The 18942-nt window shown below is 31.4% G+C and overlaps 1 protein-coding gene across 1 annotated transcript in view; it reads left to right on the top strand.

Annotated features, from left to right (window-relative positions):
• LOC132949993 (head-specific guanylate cyclase) overlaps positions 1 to 18942 on the top strand; it is a 299190-nt gene that overhangs the window by 246861 nt on the left and 33387 nt on the right. Inside the window, exon 11 of the mRNA XM_061021156.1 lies at positions 2225 to 2391. Coding sequence (XP_060877139.1) covers positions 2225 to 2391 — 167 coding nt within the window. The remainder of the gene's footprint in view (positions 1 to 2224; positions 2392 to 18942) is intronic.

Raw genomic sequence — 18942 nt, 5'->3', positions numbered from 1 at the left:
TCATAATTCATATGCGAAGCTTGACTTCAAATAGTTAATTAAATTAGGATTTGGTATATACATTATGTTATTTTGCTATTTTTATGGTGTTTATCAACATTTGAAATGTTCTACTGTTTTTAATTTTTTTTTCTAATTTTATAATATATAACGTGAATTTTTTAAGTCAAACACCTGTTAATGTAATACATCAATTTCAGTGATCTACTTAAAGACGAGGTACACTTAAAATTTACTAATGACTTCACTGGGTTTTTTATAGAATAATATTAAATATTATGTGTAGGTATTTTTTCTTCAATCAATGTTTTTCAATTTAATAAAGTGTGCCAAGGGGTGAATGTCACTATATAGAACCAAGTTAACCCGAGTTTCAGAAAAATTAATTGGAATTTATAAGATTATGTATATGTAGTTTACTACTAATCACATTATATCATATTGTGTCGATTAGCATTCTACTATATTTTATCTATAAAATCATAACATTTATAGGTGGATTTATATTAATACTCTTTCATAATTTATTTGTACCTAGATACTGATAAACATTTAGTGTTATTAATGAAACACATAAAATAAGCAATATCGAAGAAAATAATTTTGACTTATATTATTGCTAACGTCTACGTCTGACCAATAAGGAAACACGGTTACGATATAGTTCTCTAACATTGTAACGAATAGATAAGATATTCGATTTAAGTTTCTCACGAGTTTCAAAGTACTATTAAGAAATAAAAATAGTATTTTTCATTTAACTGGACTAGTGAACTAAATAAGTTCAAAGAAGAAATTACATAGCGGAAACGCGTGAAATTGAGTTGTTGTAAATTGTATATGACATGTTAGAAAACCGTATTTCGAGTATCCTGAAAGTTTCAATTACGGTCGATAATATACCAAATATAAACTTTCACATGTTTATTAACCTGCAAGTTATCTGTAAGCGTTTGGTATAATAGTATTTGCGACAGACAGTCGAAATGACAAATAAAAACTCTTTTGAAGTATTTAATCTGAAATGCGAGCCCTTGAAGTCCATAATGATATTATTATCGCGTATCTGTAATAACTATAACAAGTAAAAAATTATGAATGAAGAAAAATTGTTTAAAAATAACTGCAGGTTGATGCATAATATTATGCATCTGTAAGTTCACGTCAGTTGGTTCTTTTTTAACAGCTGTTCTCTTTCCGGTGTAGTTAAGTCGCGTTTTGGAAAACCGTACTGGAACCGAGATGGAGTCGAAAAATTACCTCTTCGTAAGGTACCAATAAATCGCCCGGTCGACAGTTGGCTTACTCGAAACTTTTCGAATTTTTTTTTCCTACAAAAGAGTGCGCTTGTGAAAAATAACATCATCGTACAACCCGGCCTCGCCCGTAAATCGAAATACGTCGGTTGTGCGCCTATACCGGCGGGTGTCTCGTATAACCCTCACTTATCGTCACCAGCGCATATCCCGCACATAGACGGTCCTTAAGGCACAAACGCACACACACACACACACACACACACACATAAATAAATATATATATATTAACCAGCAAGATTTCGAATGCAAATGTTTTTGGGTACAAAGAGACCGTTGTCTTCCGGACCTTGGTACGAGTTTAATCGCGACGGCCGTGGCTCGTCCCGTTGATTATAATAATAATAATAATAACAATAATATGCGTTGTGTACGGCGCCGACTATATAATATTATATTGTTATAGTCCCGAGAGACAGTCTCTCGGGACTGGGCGAGCCCGAGTGGGCCTACGCGACGTGTCGGGTCGTGTAAATTGTATCATCGTGTCTATATAAATATACACATACATGATATTATGATATTATTTCATCGTACTCTCCTACTAGTCGGCTCGACGCAATAGCACCTGTGCACTGTTGTTACAACGGACCATCGTTATTGTTTCCGTATAGGTACGTATATAGGAGCTGACTAAACGTCGAAATTTAATGGTCGGTGGTGCATGTTTACGAAATCGTTATATTCACAACACACTCCTTTGATAGTATTTGAACTTCGAACATATTATTATTAAAATGTACGAATATAGCACATCGTAATGACGTCACAGCGGCGTGTTTGAACCACGAAAGTTCCGCACCCCGGGTGTGTAAAGCGTTAGGTATAGGTAGTAAACATAATTTATTACAGAAAAACATAATGTTCTTTATAGTGTTTATAATATGTCGTGTTTTCGTGGTTTTCAGGAGAGACCATCGAAGCGAAAACGCACGACGAGGTGACCATGCTGTTCAGCGACATCGTCGGCTTCACGTCCATCTGCAGCACCGCCACGCCCTTCATGGTCGTCAACATGTTGGAGTCCTTGTACAACAAGTTCGACGCTTACTGCGGACATTTAGACATATACAAGGTGAGTGACACTAGTTGAGTCCATTGTGGTTGAAACTATAGGAAACTGCTAACTCCAAACCCGTTATAACGATATATGGTATACCTATCTATGTTATTATAATCGTTGTGATGTGCTAGCTTCAGATATCTCGGTATGTTGCAACATTTCGTTATAAATAATATAATATGAAACGATGGATTTCGAAAAAAACTTATGATGCGATTAAATGCGATAAAACTATATTAATATGCTCACATCGGTTACGATCATAAATTTATTCTCTAAGACTTTCTTACGCACGCACTACGCTCATTATAAATTAAAATGATATAATTGTAATTGAAATTATATTAAATTATAATTTTATAATTCTATACATATAATATGCACGGCGATTTTTAAACATGCTTGCCCACATATTTTCAAATTATTGTTATTCTTGTACTACCTACTCAAGAAGTGTCCTGTGGTGATGCAAACTTCTATTTTTCAAATGAGAACCCCCTTATCCACTGAAAATTATTTGGCTGGTGATTTTCTTGAACATTTTTATGTATCTAAATCAACATTCTAATAAGTAGTTTCTGAGTTATTTAAAATGTTTATACTATAAGGATGATAATAATCCTTAAAAATGGTTTTACAAAACTATTATAACTTTATGTAATATTAGATGACGTATAGTATTCGTTATACTTACACAGTTTTTACAAATTATTTATACTGATAGATCATTAGTATCATTTTCAAATCATCTAAGTCCCCATATCTACTTAACCCATTACCATGAAAAATATATAAGTGAATATATACACAAAGTAATATAACTCAAAAACTACTCGTTTGAATTTTGATATAGATACATCAAAGTTCTCAAAACAAATATCTGCTGAATAATTCAAAGTAAAAAGGGGGATTCGTATTTAAAAAAAAGAAAATTTGCATTGTCACAATACGATGGTACAAAAAAATCTGAATTATTCGAAAATATGGTCTTAAAGTGTATTTAAAAATTACAATAATAAGAACTTGAATATGTACACTTTGAGCACTCAAAAATACGATGAGCATGGTTAAAAAATCATTCTGTACATATTCTTTATCGTACTTTTCGTTAAGTATTAAGCAGGCACCTGTCATATTATCTATTTCTACAAATACATGTTATTTATTTTTTTACGTTTAATTTCATTGAGCCTAAAAAAATTGAACCATTTACCGCAATTCGGCAATAACTGTATTATAATATACTATTCTATATTATAATAGCATTATTCGGTATGCGTATTATAATAGCTGTTAACTTTATTTCTTATAAAAGCGTATAATATAATATTGTTTTCATCGGTCGTGAAACTATACGCGTATAACGTGACGCAAAGTCATTTAAAATGAAGTTTATTGCACGTAAAACGTGTGCGTCTTTAAGAAATGATTCTGGAAATATGTCGGGGTAAAACGACGTAAAACTATAAAACGAGATTATAATAATATCGATATTCAGAACAAACATATTGTTCCGGCTGTTGTTCCAGCCCCCGAGTATACACAATCCATTCAGAACGGTTAGCGTTGCGTTATCGTGCATGAAAGAAGTAATTTGCTTCGAATGGTTCCCAAAGGGATTCGACGGCCGACGTGACGGAAAAAATTTCAAAGTCCATGAGATATTTATCGGTCGAGAATGTAGAAAAATCGCTCGGGATTTTACTGCATGACCCGAAATAGTGTAAAAAAACAAGCTCAGTCAATCATCGGAATAGCCAAAAATAATAATAACAATAATATCAAATAACAAATCGATGTTTTATTTAGGGTTTATAATAACTGATGACGAGCCAAGGTGATTGTTTTAAATGTAAATACTCGTTTTCTCAAAAAGTAAAAATATTTTTGGAAATGTTGTTTTACGTATAGATAATTTGAAGTCATAAAAAAACAACAGTTTTTAATATAAAATAATATAAACAGGTTAATTTTCTAAGCATGCACACTCCCATTTTTTCCTTTAATAAAGAATTTATTCGAATTCTAATTTTTGGAATTTTCTAATATACTTACTGAACATTTTTCAAGTTCTTAAAAATATTTGTTCTACTCAATTTTCCAATCCCCATAGCCCCTATTATCTTATAAACCCATTACCATGAACCATTTATCCTTAGAGCATAAAGTTAAATAACTCAAAACCCCTCGTACCAATTTTGATTCTGATACGTATAAATTTTTAAAAAAATTATCCACTGAATAATTTATTAATAGTTGAAAAAGAGTGTTCGAATTTGAAAAACAGAAGTCTGTATCTCCATAAGAAACTTCTTAAGTAGTAGAAAATATGGTTTTTAAGTTTATTTAAAAAATCAAATTTTAAATAACTTTATAATTGAAGAAAAAACAGAGGTGAGCATTCTTGATTAATCATCCTCAATATTCTTACTATTTTTTATTGATTTAGATTTAATTCTTATGGTACTACTTTAAATTACATTTTTAATTTCATATTCCTCACCGAAATATTATATTCCCCAAAAATTCGTATGTATAAAATCGAATTTTAAACTAATTAGTTTCTTAGTTAAAGTTTCGTTTATCAGAGAAAAGCGTAGTGGACATACGTCACCATTGCCGTGCCACTCCACTCCACGTCTACCCAAATAAACTTTAAATACTAACGATTAATAAACTAGCTCTTCGTTGAAAATTTGATTTTTTATAACCTGATTCTCAGAATAATTTCTTGCTTTGGATTATGATATTAAAAATGTATGCCACCGTTATTGTAAAAGTAAACAACTTCAAAAGCAATCTTCTCCAAGTACCTATCAACTTTTTTTGTAACAAATTCTCATTAGGTGTGTAAAAAAAATAAATTTCCAAAAACGATTAGATTTTTCAAGAAAAAGAGTTCACCTTTAAAAGGATAAAAACCCGTATAAAAAATAAATAAAAAATCAAGCGCAAAAGCACAAAAGCGCACACACGCACACTGCGAATATTGCCGAGGACGAAATAAGTGTGGACATCGATCAATACGATGTGAAGTTTCTTTAGGACGCGGCCAGAGTGTACACAAAAGACCGAACTTTACTCGGATAGTATAACGCATGTATCAGGTATATTAAATTGAGTGATTGCGCGCGTGGGATACTTATTTTGAGCCAAGTCGCGTATCGACGCGTGCTACATTACGCGTCCATCCGCGATGTGCTGTTTCTAATAAACTTACATAGTTATAATAATAATATTATGAAACGAAATCGTCGGTGCGAGGAGGAAGAGGAGGAGTTTTAAAAAAAAAAAAAGTTTTAAACGTCTCTTTTCGTATACGGCGGTCAGCCCTCCCCCACCCACCCCAACATCGGAGATGTACGGCGTAAATCGGCGGCCCACCCGGCTAACGGTGGAACGAACATTTTAGAAGCAAGACATTACATTACACAATATAACGAAGTGTCCGATCGGAATTCATCGCACGCGCGACGAAAACTTCACCCTCATCTTCCCGACTGTCCCCCCCCCCCCCCCGAACGACACCACGCCATTATTATTACCAGTCCCCGGAACATTATGGTGACGGCAATATCTCTGCCATTCGCCTCTCATTCTCTCTCTCTCTCTCTCTCTCTCTCTCTCTCTCTCATTCCATTCTATCTACGTCCCGAAACGCGTCGTATCGTTGTTTTTGTTGTTATTATTATTGTTATTCCAAAACTGTATGCCGCATACATATATATAGCACAACGACCACCACACGAGAGAAGAGTCGAAAATAAGTTGAATTTATTTGATTTTCTGTCGTTTGAACCGTTTTCGTGTTTGAAGTCCGTTTAATAAATTCCACGTATAATCCCGATACGAGTGTCCGTACTTACATTATTTTCTTGAATTCAAAAATGTTTTATTATTATTATTATTAATAATTCATATTTCAATAATCACACGTCCCGTTAATATTATTATGAAACTTTATACGCTTAGTTTTATATTTAATTGTATGTCGTTTTTATATGGTTTTCAAACTTATACTATAGGTAATAACAATATTATGCTTTAAAAAAATCAATCCAACAATTATATTATGTCAATAAATTAGTATGTACCTGCATAAGAATAATTTGATTGATTGCATAACGACGAATAATATTGGAGGTTAATAATAATAATTCTCATTGAAACTTTGCATTTCAACCATTTTACAAAAAACTTAGGTAAAATATTAAAAATGGGAACTTTAATTTATATTACTACGCTATCAAATAATAAGGTTCGTTGGTTTGAAAAACATTCTGAATTCAAATTTAATTTAAAAAAAAAATAGGTACATAATGTGTCTATTGTATTTGGATTTTTATTATTTAATTTTTAAAGGTAATAAAAAAAAAAAAAAATGAAATATTAAAATAAAGTGTACGAATAACTTCTATAATGACTTAATGTAAGTCAGTACCAACCTAATTTTAACGGAAAGCCATTCTATATTTCTATGAAATTAAATAATTATGTTTTTATACGAATATAGCATTTTAATCCACTTCAATTTGTGTGGGCTTGCATTGACAAAAAAAAAGTATTGTATTATAAAAATGTAAATTAACAAACATTTATATTTTAATGTATAAACGGTAGCGGTACATAAACAATAATATTATTTAACTGGAAAAAAAAAACATCAAAAGTGATTTGAAGCTAGTTTTAACAAAATATATTACTTCCAACTGAGTACATACCGGACTAAATGTTAAAAGATAAATAATATTTGTTATTTGCCTCAGAGTCGATCTTATCGAATCATCGACACGCGTTTACAACATTAGACAATACTACTGAAAATACGAGATAGACTAATTTTATTTTAATGAAATGGGTAATATATTATATTTATTTGCATAAGAAAAAATAAATTTACAACAAGTCTTACAATACATACCGTATTTCGAAATCAGGAGAGATTTATTGTACAAATCCATAGAATTTATACACCGTTGTGAAAAAGGGACGAAAATAAACAAAGACGGACCGATATTTTTTCGTCGTAAAAAAGACGCGAGTACACTTAAAAAAAAAAAAAGCAATCGAGTGAAACATTTGAAGAAGCTTCCGAAAAAATTCCACGGAAAGATTTCCAAGCATTTTACCGACGTAAATGTGTGTGCATGACCACGCATTATTATTCGATGGAATGTTTTACGTACAATTTACGGATTAACCTTCACAAAGGCATAGTATTTAGATTTTTAACGCACACGATGTTATGTATTATATTTGTATTTGTTAAAAGTAATTTTTTATCATATAAAGAAATAACAATAATAATAATAATAATAATATTGTAATTCAAAATTTATGTCGTTTATTGGAATACGGAATTCGAACGGTGTGCCTACCTACTACAACAGTGGTAAACAATAAATTCAAAACTATAATAACATTTTCCCGCTAAAAATCCAACCATTACCTAGTTGGACGTCGTTTCCGGCAAAATGATTGGTGTTTTCCCGAACTTCCACGACTATTATCAATATTTAGCACGGTGCGTACAAAACGTGAATCATTACCATTAATGGTTAATACTGTTACGAACCAAAATTCGGTGGGGGGGGGGGGAACACTAAAGTTATTTGAATAGTAATTTACCGAATGTACAATTGACCTCAGTTAACAATCCGTCGGGTATAATGGAAGCCAAATATATAACATAATATATATATATATATATATATATATGCACAATTAATAATTATTATCACATAAATTGTGACATTAAATAATAATATATGTATTTGTAAATTGTAAACTCGCTCCGGGTATTCGAGTACCTATATTATGATAATAACGAACTGTGTTTTGTCCTCCAAATTGATTACAATGGTTAATTATTACAACACAAGAGAATAATATCATTGTTAATATTTTATTATTGAAATCACCATTAAAAATAAATCATGGGACTATAATAATATTACACTTAATACGAGAATAAATTAGTTTACGGTGTTGATAAAGTGTACTTTATACCTTCATAATTATTTGTTTAATACCTATAAACTATTATAGTTTGTTTTTTTATTCATATATTTAAGGCATCGACTGTGGCGTTACATTATTTATAATGTAAATAGGTAGAATTTACATTACATTTCTTTACATTAAATAAAATTACATACAATAACTATAGGTATAAATTATAAATTTTAGATTCTGAGCGGAGCGAGGAATGTAATGGTTTTACAATGATGTATATTTCTTTTTTATTCTGTAAACACTTTTCCTCCCTCTAACCTTCCTCAAAAGTATCAGGTGTAGCATCTTTTCTGAAAGGTAATGTTCTTGAGCTGGTACGTTAGTGAGGTCATTTTTCGATTTTCGAAACGCTACACGAAATGAAAGCGGTTAAAGAAGAAAAACGTACGATTTCACGATTTTATAATATTAAATAATTACGGACGACGTTTTCTACCAGAAATATTGCTTCAAATGAAAAATGACAAGAGATATTTTTTGTAGTATTTTGGATTTTGTTCCTTACGATTTGAAGTTCAGAAAGTTTTTGAGCTTTTTATAGACATTTTAATTTTGGGAGTTTTTTTGTTGTAATTCGGTCAAAAAATTTATAAAGAAATCTGGGTTGTTTACTTATAAGCCTTACCTAGACATTAAATAAAAAAGATTCCCTCGTCCACTCAGAATCGTTTTTTATCGAATGCAATCATTGCATTCAAATCGAATAGGTACAGTAAAATTACACTATCCTGTCCGAGGCCCGAAGGGACGATGGACAAACATCCACCACCGAAATGCGCTTTTTTTATATTATTATTAAATTAGACGGTGGAGTTAATTTTCGTGGATAAAATGCATTAATTTTCTGGATGCCTCGGCAGTGGGTGAAAGTAACTCGTATAGAGAAATATCCCATAGTTCCTGAAGATACGTATTTCATTAAACTGGTGGCATTTGAAGAGTATGTCCTTGACTGTAATATAATGAGTGTTACACGAGTAGGGAATGATACTATTATAGTGTTTGAGTAGGTAGATAGTCAATATAGTATTTTACAATTTTCGATGTCAAAATAATTTTAAAGACCTGAATGTTAAAAAAAAACAAAAATTAAGATCGTGCTCAACATTCATGATGATTACGTCATATTCACCCATAATGCAGAATATTAATAACACAAAGCGAAATGTTTACCTAAATTTGATTTTCAATACATTCATTATTAGAAATAATAAAAGCGATATTAAGTTAATAATTTGATTCTTTAGGTACAATAAAGAATTACATTAAAGTTCTTGCGGTTCGGAGCAATGAATTATTCATAAAAAAAACACATTTCAACGAAAAATATCTAGTACGATAATATGTAAATATATTTCAGTAATTTTTCTTTTATGTAGAGAAAAATTATTTAATGAAGTATGATGGCTCTATACGTAATACGTGACATAAGTTTTTTTTGAGGAACTGCACAGAAGTTTGTGCCAAAATACAAAAAAAAAACTACAGTAAAATAACCATAAACAATTATAACTTTTTTGGTCAATACGTAATAACAAAATAAAACGTTAATAGTATTAAGCATAAAATATTTTACAAAACAACAATAATTTATTGCTTAATGTCTACTACTACTGCAATATGATTGTACACTAGGTACGTCTTGGAAAACATTTAAAACTTATATTTTCAGTAGTTTGAAAATTGTTTATTCTACTTACAATATGGAAATTTAAAAAATTTTTATATTTATCTCTCATATTCATAATAAATAAAATATTGATTTTTTTGTGTGTATATTTTACAATTCTTCGAAAAGTCGTTTTATCTAAGAGATTTGGCGTCAGTATAGACGTGTAGAACATTTAAATTAAAAATATCGATTGTTCGTCCCTGTGCTCTTAAAAATTCGACGTTCTAATAAGAAAGAAATATTGAATTTTCAACCACTGAATTTGTTCGTATCATTTGCATTTTGTTTCATCGCCAAACACCAAACTAAGACTTCACGGTTAATTCTCGTATATATCAAATCGTTTTTGGATATTTTGATTTGTACTGGCGCAGAGGGCGCACACGAATTGCGTACCAAAACAGGTAAACGAACCTTTTTGAACGAATTGCGTCCCGGACGCAATTCGTGTTACCTTTTTATCTACAGTTGAGTGGTTCTTAAAATGACATTGAAATAATAAAGATATGTCTGTGAAAACATAATATCGTATATAATAAATTGTCATATTCACATATTTTTAACAAATTTAAATTGTAAAATCATAATATCATAGGTATAAATGGTCATATTCACATATTATTTTTAAAAAAAAATTAAAGCTGTGAAAACATAATTTCGTATATAATAAGTCGTTATATTCACATATTTTTAACAAATTTAAATTGAAAAATCATAATATCATATGGTCATATTCACATTTTTTAAAAAAAGTTTATTAGATTTATGAGTCAATATCAAAAGTATTGATTTAATTTTGTCTGTATTTATATTTATTGGCTAATATGTTAACATAATCTTTAATCGTGATTTCATTATTATTTAATTGATTTATTTTATTTTCTATAAATTGTATTCTTTCCCTTATTGGTTTTCTTGGTACTCGTCGTTTTTCAAGACTACTTCTTATCAATATTGTTGTATCGGTTTGCATATTTTTTAAAACTTCTAAAAATGTGTATATGTTTGGATGAGGAGAATCAAAAAATTTGTTAAATTTTGAATGAAATGATTCGCACGCGTTGGTGGTTCTTTGTGAGCTTGCATTGTTTTCTGCCCATTTGAATTTTCGTGTATGTATGTATCTACTAAATAATTAGCAAATTCTGTAATTTTGTGTTCATCTGGTTGAAGAGCAGACATTTCAAAGAATGTGGTTCTAGGAAAGATAATCCAAACGTCAATGCTAAGTACTTGCCTATTTCATTATTTTGGATATAGTCTGAAGCCAAGACTAGTTCTTGTATTGTTCTCCACCAAGACTGGCAGAGACGAAATCGACAACCTCTTATTAAGGTTTTTGGCCATGTTCTATTAACTGCATTGTGTATTGCCTTTTCAAAATCCACGTAAATTAATTTTTGGGGAAAATGAGGGATTTATTTTAATTATTTCGTGATTAATTCCTTGAAATGCCTCAAAGTAACTCAATGTTTGCTTATCTTTTAATAGAAAAAATACAAGTGGAATATAAAAACCATTATGAAATCAATGAATTGTGAATAACTGACAGAAAAATTTAGTACAGTATTCAAAAGTTCCATCTACATAAAATACACTTATTTTGCTAAAAAAGCTTAAGTTAGTTTGACATGAAAACATAAGTGTCCGAGTTATTAATTAATACAAATTGTATCGGGTCAAATTGTATCTAATCACTGTGGTGTTAACATGATTATACTACATCATGCTATGTGTGATGTTATCTTATATAGTGCCTCGCTTGTAATCCATAGTTACTTATTGATTGGAAAGTCTATATCTATAAAAGTACAAACCTACTAAAAGCTAGTTTTCATATAATAATAATATTTGTGATAAATATTTAAATTGTTAAAAAATTTTAATAAATTTGGAAACCACTAAAAAATATCTTAAGGCAAAAAGTAACATGAATTGCGTCCGGGACGCAATTCGTTCAAAAAGGTTCGTTTACCTGACTTGGTACGCAATTCGTGTGCACCGGGCGCAGATAGGCAATAACTGACACATATTTCCAACAAAATATGACTTATCGAAAATGTTGGTTAGTCAAACGAAATTGTTAAGCGTGTATGCATCATGTATAGTATGAAAGATAATAGTTTTAGTTATTTTATTGTTCGCAAAGTCTCAACATAATGCAATAAAATCCTCAATATTAATGTAATGGCCGACTAACGAGTACGCGTCGATAGGTGTCTATTGTATACTACACAAAAAAGGATTATTCGTCGAGGTAGATGGCCGCATAACAAAAACTAACATTAAATACAATAATAATAATAATAATAATAACGTTGTGCATGTAATGATATTTCAATTAATTTTGGAACGTATTATAATTAAAAAGTAATGACGTATGATAATATAGTCACTCAATCGTAAGCCGAAATAGTTGCATATTATATTATATTATACAAAAAAAAGAATTATTTGTCGAGGTAGATGATAGTCGAAAAACAAAAACTAACATTAATTGCGATTATGAACAGTAAAATGTCGTGTACCTTTGTAGCGATAGTTGAATTTATGTAACTTCTATTTTTCAAATTTTGAACAGAACGTTCTATTGGCAGATCGAAGCAAGACGTTATATTTCCCATGTTAAAATACAGCTGTGCTAAATAAATTATTTTCAATACGACGTACTATTCCCAAGTGTAAGAAATGTAGATGACATTTAAATTTAAATTGGTCGGTATTTTAGTGGGAAGATGGAGTCGAAAACAAAAACTGACGTTAAACACAACGATAACAATAATTGTGATAGCGAACAAAAAAAATTTCGTGTATTTATGTATAACGATATTTGAATTTATTTTGGAACGTATCTAATAATATAATATCCAAATTAATAACGCATATACCGACCATTGATATTATTATCGTCACTCGATCGTAATCCGTTCGCGTGAACCGAGATTGCTGCTGCTGGAGACCTAGACGTTTAGACGTTTATTAAATTTTATTCGTTGAGGATATATTTTTATGCTTTTATCGCGAGAGTAAACGGATACTGATGGGCATGGACCAATTGCGCCTAAAACAAAATTTGTATTTTAGGGTCAGTCTACCAATTGCGCCTCTTATATTTTACGGTTAGTACACCAATTGCGCTCTTTATATTTTACGGTCAATATACCAATTGCACTTGTATTTAAATTAACCTAGCGGCTACCTTCAGATATAAAAATATTGTTGTTCGATCTAATTCCATCAACATCAACATAAAAACACCAAAATTCTTAAAAATTAAAAACGTTTTTATTGATCAATAATTGATTACTGGTTATAATATTATATTTTATAACAGTATCGGGAATTTTATCAAACGTTGTGTTATTATTATTGTAAAAATGTTTAAATGTGAATTATAATACTCCCAAAAATCATTTATTTGTTCATATATATTTTTACTATTTTTATAATTACAATTTAATTTTGAATAATTGACGATCAAACTTGTGATCAGTGTAACTATTCGTTTATTTTTATTATATTTATAATTACAACTAACTAATAAGTTTTCCTTATCCTATATTATTTTATTGTTTAATTTGAAATAAACTTATTTATTTATTAATATTATATTATGTAGGCATTTGATACTTGGCGTACTTACCAGAAAATATTTTTTTAAATCAGTATGTTATTATTGACCAAATGTATTATTTTACTGTAGTTGCCCTGCTATTAATATAGCCATCTTATTACTTTATGATTTAACCACCTATTATTTTATTTTAGTTTAGGCCTTAGGGTCAACACGTGACTTATAGGTCATGAGTTACGTGCTGCCCTTAATTCATGTGCGGTAAGTAGTGCTAACGTAATAAAATTAACAGAAATATTATAACCTATTATATAGAAAAACCAAAAATAAGGAACTTCACATAGTTTGTTTTAAGAAATTACGGGTCGACATTTTTACAGTCGGCATAAATTATATTTCTGTCACCAAATACTTGATCTCAACCCCCCGTAAAAATCGTATAACTCTGGTCGAGCATTTATTATATAATTATAACTGACTAATAAGTTTTCCTTAGGTAGTGTAAAATGTATAAGCGCAATTGGTCTATCGACCCTAAACATTTTAGAGCGCAATTGGTATATCAACCCTAAAATGTTTAGAGCGCAATTGGTATATGAAAAGGTAATTTTAAGCGCAATTGGTAAACTCCCATACTGATAGCCGATACCCCACGCGGTTAACCCGAAGGTATACCACGGTAACAAAGATAACGCGCACTAATGACCGCATTATGTTATATAATAATAATATACAATGTTATACATATTATTATATAGTAGTGAAACGCAATATCAACACTCTAGACGGGAGGATGATGATAATTATTATAATTATCATAACATTAATGATAATATTATGGTCTAAATAATTACGCGCGATACCGTTTAAAATTGTCCACTTAAGTTTTGTCTGCTTGGCATACGTGTACGTTCGTTCACAATTATTTTTAGCAACAATGTTTTAGTAAAACGTGCCAACTGTTCCTGCGCGAAAATCTATTTAATTATTATTGTTATTATTATTATTATTACTATTATTACTGCTATACTCTGAGCGGGGGGCATACATATTTTAAGGCCATTATGAAGCGAATGTGTACTCTATATATTTGATTATGATATTATTATTATTGTTATTTTGTTATTGTCTAACCCGTGAAAAACCCACAGATTATTTGGAACGTTTCCTCTACCCTATAACATAACATACAAAGTGTTCAAAAAGTTTCGAAAAGATCATTAGACTAATAATCAAGATTGATAAACGATGATAATATTATGATATAATATTAATGAGGTGAATAAAATATAGTTTACGTAATAAAAGTGTAACAGTGGTATCTGTTATTTCTACATGTAGGTTCTAACCAACTGGTATAGTACCTGTAAAAATCCAGGTCCCAACTAGGGTAGTACCTACAATAATACCGGACCCAACTAGTGTAGTATACCTGCGATTAGCCTCTATACAACTTGAGACCAAACTAGGATGCGCCAAAAATTATGCAAAATATAATATTAAAAGGTTACCTATTTTTTTTAACACCTTGCATAGGTATCCTCAAATAATAAACATGTACAGAACGCTAATAAATTATAATATTATTATAAACGCACATTGATTCGTTATTTTCGCACCGTTCACGAACTCATCTGAAGTGTTGTTCGGATGACCATCTCGGGTGGTATAAAACATCGATTTCAAAAATTGTACCATTAAAAACCACTAACCATGATATATTGGTATTACTACGTAGTAAAAATTAGTACATCGAGCGATAATATCTTCAGTAATTTCGTGGTCCTGGTAGCATGTTTATCTTTGTCTCCCACGATCTGAATCTGGCCGGTGGTTAAGTTTTGCTTAACGAACTACTGCCGACCTCCGTCACACCAATTATAAGCATAATAGCCGAACAAAGATTAAGCGAAGACCTTCACAGGTGCGTCCGAATTTGCTTGTCTACAAAAAAAAAATTAGTATAAAAATACGTGACCAAATTGTATATGTCATGACTCATGAGCATTGAGCATAGGTAGATATATCATATTTTTTACTAATCACAATAAGTGTGTTAATATTGTTCTGTGTACTGTCAAGCACAAAACGAAACGAAGAATGTTAAAATACCATCACTACAGTGGTCTTTGGTAATCTGAGTAGGTATAATGTTGAAAAGAAAATATTACTTAAATAAATTATATTCTAGTATAATTATTTTAAATAATATTGTTTGTTATTAAATGATTATTATTTTCACATGATGTGATGCGGTGTCTGGCTTCAGTCACTGATGTGACAGCACCGGCCGGTGCTAAAAAGTCCCGGATGGGTGACCACCCGGGATTTTAGTGGCAAATCCTTGCCACGCATACACTAACTAACCGTGCCCTACCCCACAGTAATAAAACTAATAAATAACCCGGAATGATGACCACAGATGTTGAAGCCTTACCTTAATTTTAAAAAAAATTATTAATATCATAATTATTATTCTAAGCCGTTGTCGTATTGTGATATTATTATGAGAATTATTATTAGAAAAAATATAATTGACGATATTTCTGCAATTGACGTGCATCGCATGCAGCTCGCAGTTCGGACTTGATTTTAAAGATCTGACGAGCGAATCGAACTCGTTCGGCTGTTCTGCATTATATAATATATATATATGACATGAAAAATATCGAACTTGATTTTGGCGCGATTCGAATGCTTTTGCCGGCTCCACTTCGCGGGCGAATAACTCTATATACTATATATCGAGAGCAGGGCCGACGATAGGGTCTCCTCGATGGTATAGTTTTATTATACACCGTACCATATATCATAATAATATATTACACAAACACAGCGCCCTACTCGGGGAGATTAATGTGTCCGTGTAGGCGTGTGCGTGTGACGTGCTCGTCGAGTGTTGGCGCTCGGAAACTTAATCTTCGATAATATTGTAACGACGCGCCCCGTTCGTTCGATGTTTTAATACCGTTCGTCGGAACTCGGAGCATTATATGCACTCTTGAAGAATTTATTATTCCATACCGCGTCCGCGTGTGTTTAAAGCGGTGGTGGATGATGCGGATCACGGGCTCCGGAGATCGAAGTATAGGGAGCATTTATCTCACACCCCATCCCAATAGACTACCTAGAGACGTCGTTAGGCATCCGCACTTGACGTATTGTACTTTCCTGTTTGATAGCATAAAGTAAGTTAAAGGTTCCGCCAAAGTGCGCTGCAGGTGGGTGGTACCTATAGTTAAACTAGGTATAAGAGCTGAACCAGTAATAGTATAACAGTAAGTTATTAAATCATAATAATAAAATATAATATACGTTCCAGCTGTATATATCATCACTTAATATTGTATTTTCATTTACCGTTTAAAACAATAAATTGCAGATGGTAATATTCTCTCTCGCTGCTATCGCGTGGACGCATTATATAAATAATAAGTACGCGTCCACTTGTATAGACAATTATGCGTGCAAGTGATATGAATGCACGTTATGATAATAACATACGTTCGATAGGCCTTAAAAATCAACAATAGTTATATATTTTAAATTCTCGTCCATTGTTTGAGAACCAATCGCTAACTTAACTTACACTAACATCTGCAGCTGCTGAAATAATATGATTCAAAAACATTTTGAAAATATTCAAAAATATTAATTAATGACCTACCTATACATATAGGTGAAATTTGTGATATAAAACAAAACTGAATATTAAAAAATACAATTTTATCCCAGAGCAGAGTGCATGTGCAGTATACTGCAAACAAATTAATTCAGCAGTGAAATGGTTTTAGTAATAATTCAAAAACATAATGACTCGCCACAAACCTACGTAAGTTTTAAATAATATAATATACTCTTTAACTCAATGTATATTATTAGATGTGGCAAAGTTGTTAGTTAATTTATTAAGCGCCAGAACAAAAATAAATTCGATATTAAAAGTGAGTTTGAAATTAAATATCTGACCGTGGACCCGATACACGACGTGGAAGTTATTATTATTATTATTATTATTATATAAGCGAGTTTATTAATTTAATATTCTCAGCCAACACTATAATATTATATAATGAACAGATCGTTTCGTTCACGAAGCTACGATAACAGCGCACACATAATATCATTATATTACGTTACATCACATAATAATATAATAGAAGTGACTATACTTTTCATTCCGTATTTGGTCTATTGAAAAAGTTAAGCACGCTCGGGATCCCATGCGTAATCTCTGGATGGGACTTCCTGTGCTCGCGTATTGTTGTGAGGGTTAGCCTCGTGTGGCGGGCAACGGATGTCCGTTATTTGTCTTCGGGAAATTTGTCAAACCCTATAAACCCTGATCCTCCCGGAGTCGAGAATACGTCCGAGAAAAGTAAAACAGATAACGCCGCAATGATCAGATAAAATTAAAGAAAAAAAATCAATAAATACGTTCGTCGAGGGTCGGAGAATTATTGTCAAAGTTACTATATAAGCAACGAGGGATTTGTCGTGTAAGACGGTTATACGTGACTTTTGCGTCTTCATAACTTATCTAATCAATATACAAGCTGCTAAAAAAAAAATAAAACAAAAAAAAACATTCGGCGGCAAAAAGGTTTTTTTTTATAAATTTTTATTTTCCACTCTCCGGAACCATCAATCTTCGAGGTTTTGGAACTCGGCAAACTATATATACTTTTAATTTCAAACTTTTTTCTCGTACTGCTATTATATGAGCGGCCCCCTATTAAATAGGACGACTAATGCATGCGTCTGCGTATACTACCATACTCTGCAGCGATACCTCTCGACCACCTGCACGATTCGAGATGGGTCGACGATCTAAATTCATTAACCGCCGATCCGCGTTCGTAAATCGGTGACCAGACGACCAAGACGTAGGTACGTGTAATATTTTTGCGTTAAAATAAATTTCCACCTCCCTACGTCTCAAATTTTTCTCTACATTCAGACATGAAACTAAAAACAATGATGAATTTAAATGTTTCTATAAAATATTCCTCAACCACCAGCTAAGTACTCATTCGAATCCCCTTATCAACAATTTGGCCTTCGATACCATAACTGGTAATCCACCCAAGACGCCCGAAGCGCAAGGGATGTCGTGATTTGTTATACGAAATAAGAAAAAAATGTAAATATATACATTATATGTGTAAAACATAAATTGTTAAATATATAATAATTAAGTAACCATAGGAAGTGTCATCAATGGGTGGCTCTTTTCATCAAAATAATGTTACCCGTCAAATTTGTTACTTTTAGCCTATACTCTTATTGTATCTAATAATAC

The sequence above is a fragment of the Metopolophium dirhodum genome, chromosome 8, assembly GCF_019925205.1.
Source record: "Metopolophium dirhodum isolate CAU chromosome 8, ASM1992520v1, whole genome shotgun sequence".
Lineage (NCBI taxonomy): Eukaryota > Metazoa > Arthropoda > Insecta > Hemiptera > Aphididae > Metopolophium > Metopolophium dirhodum.
Note: the sequence above shows the minus strand (reverse complement) of the source record. Positions and strands in the feature narration are given on the sequence as shown.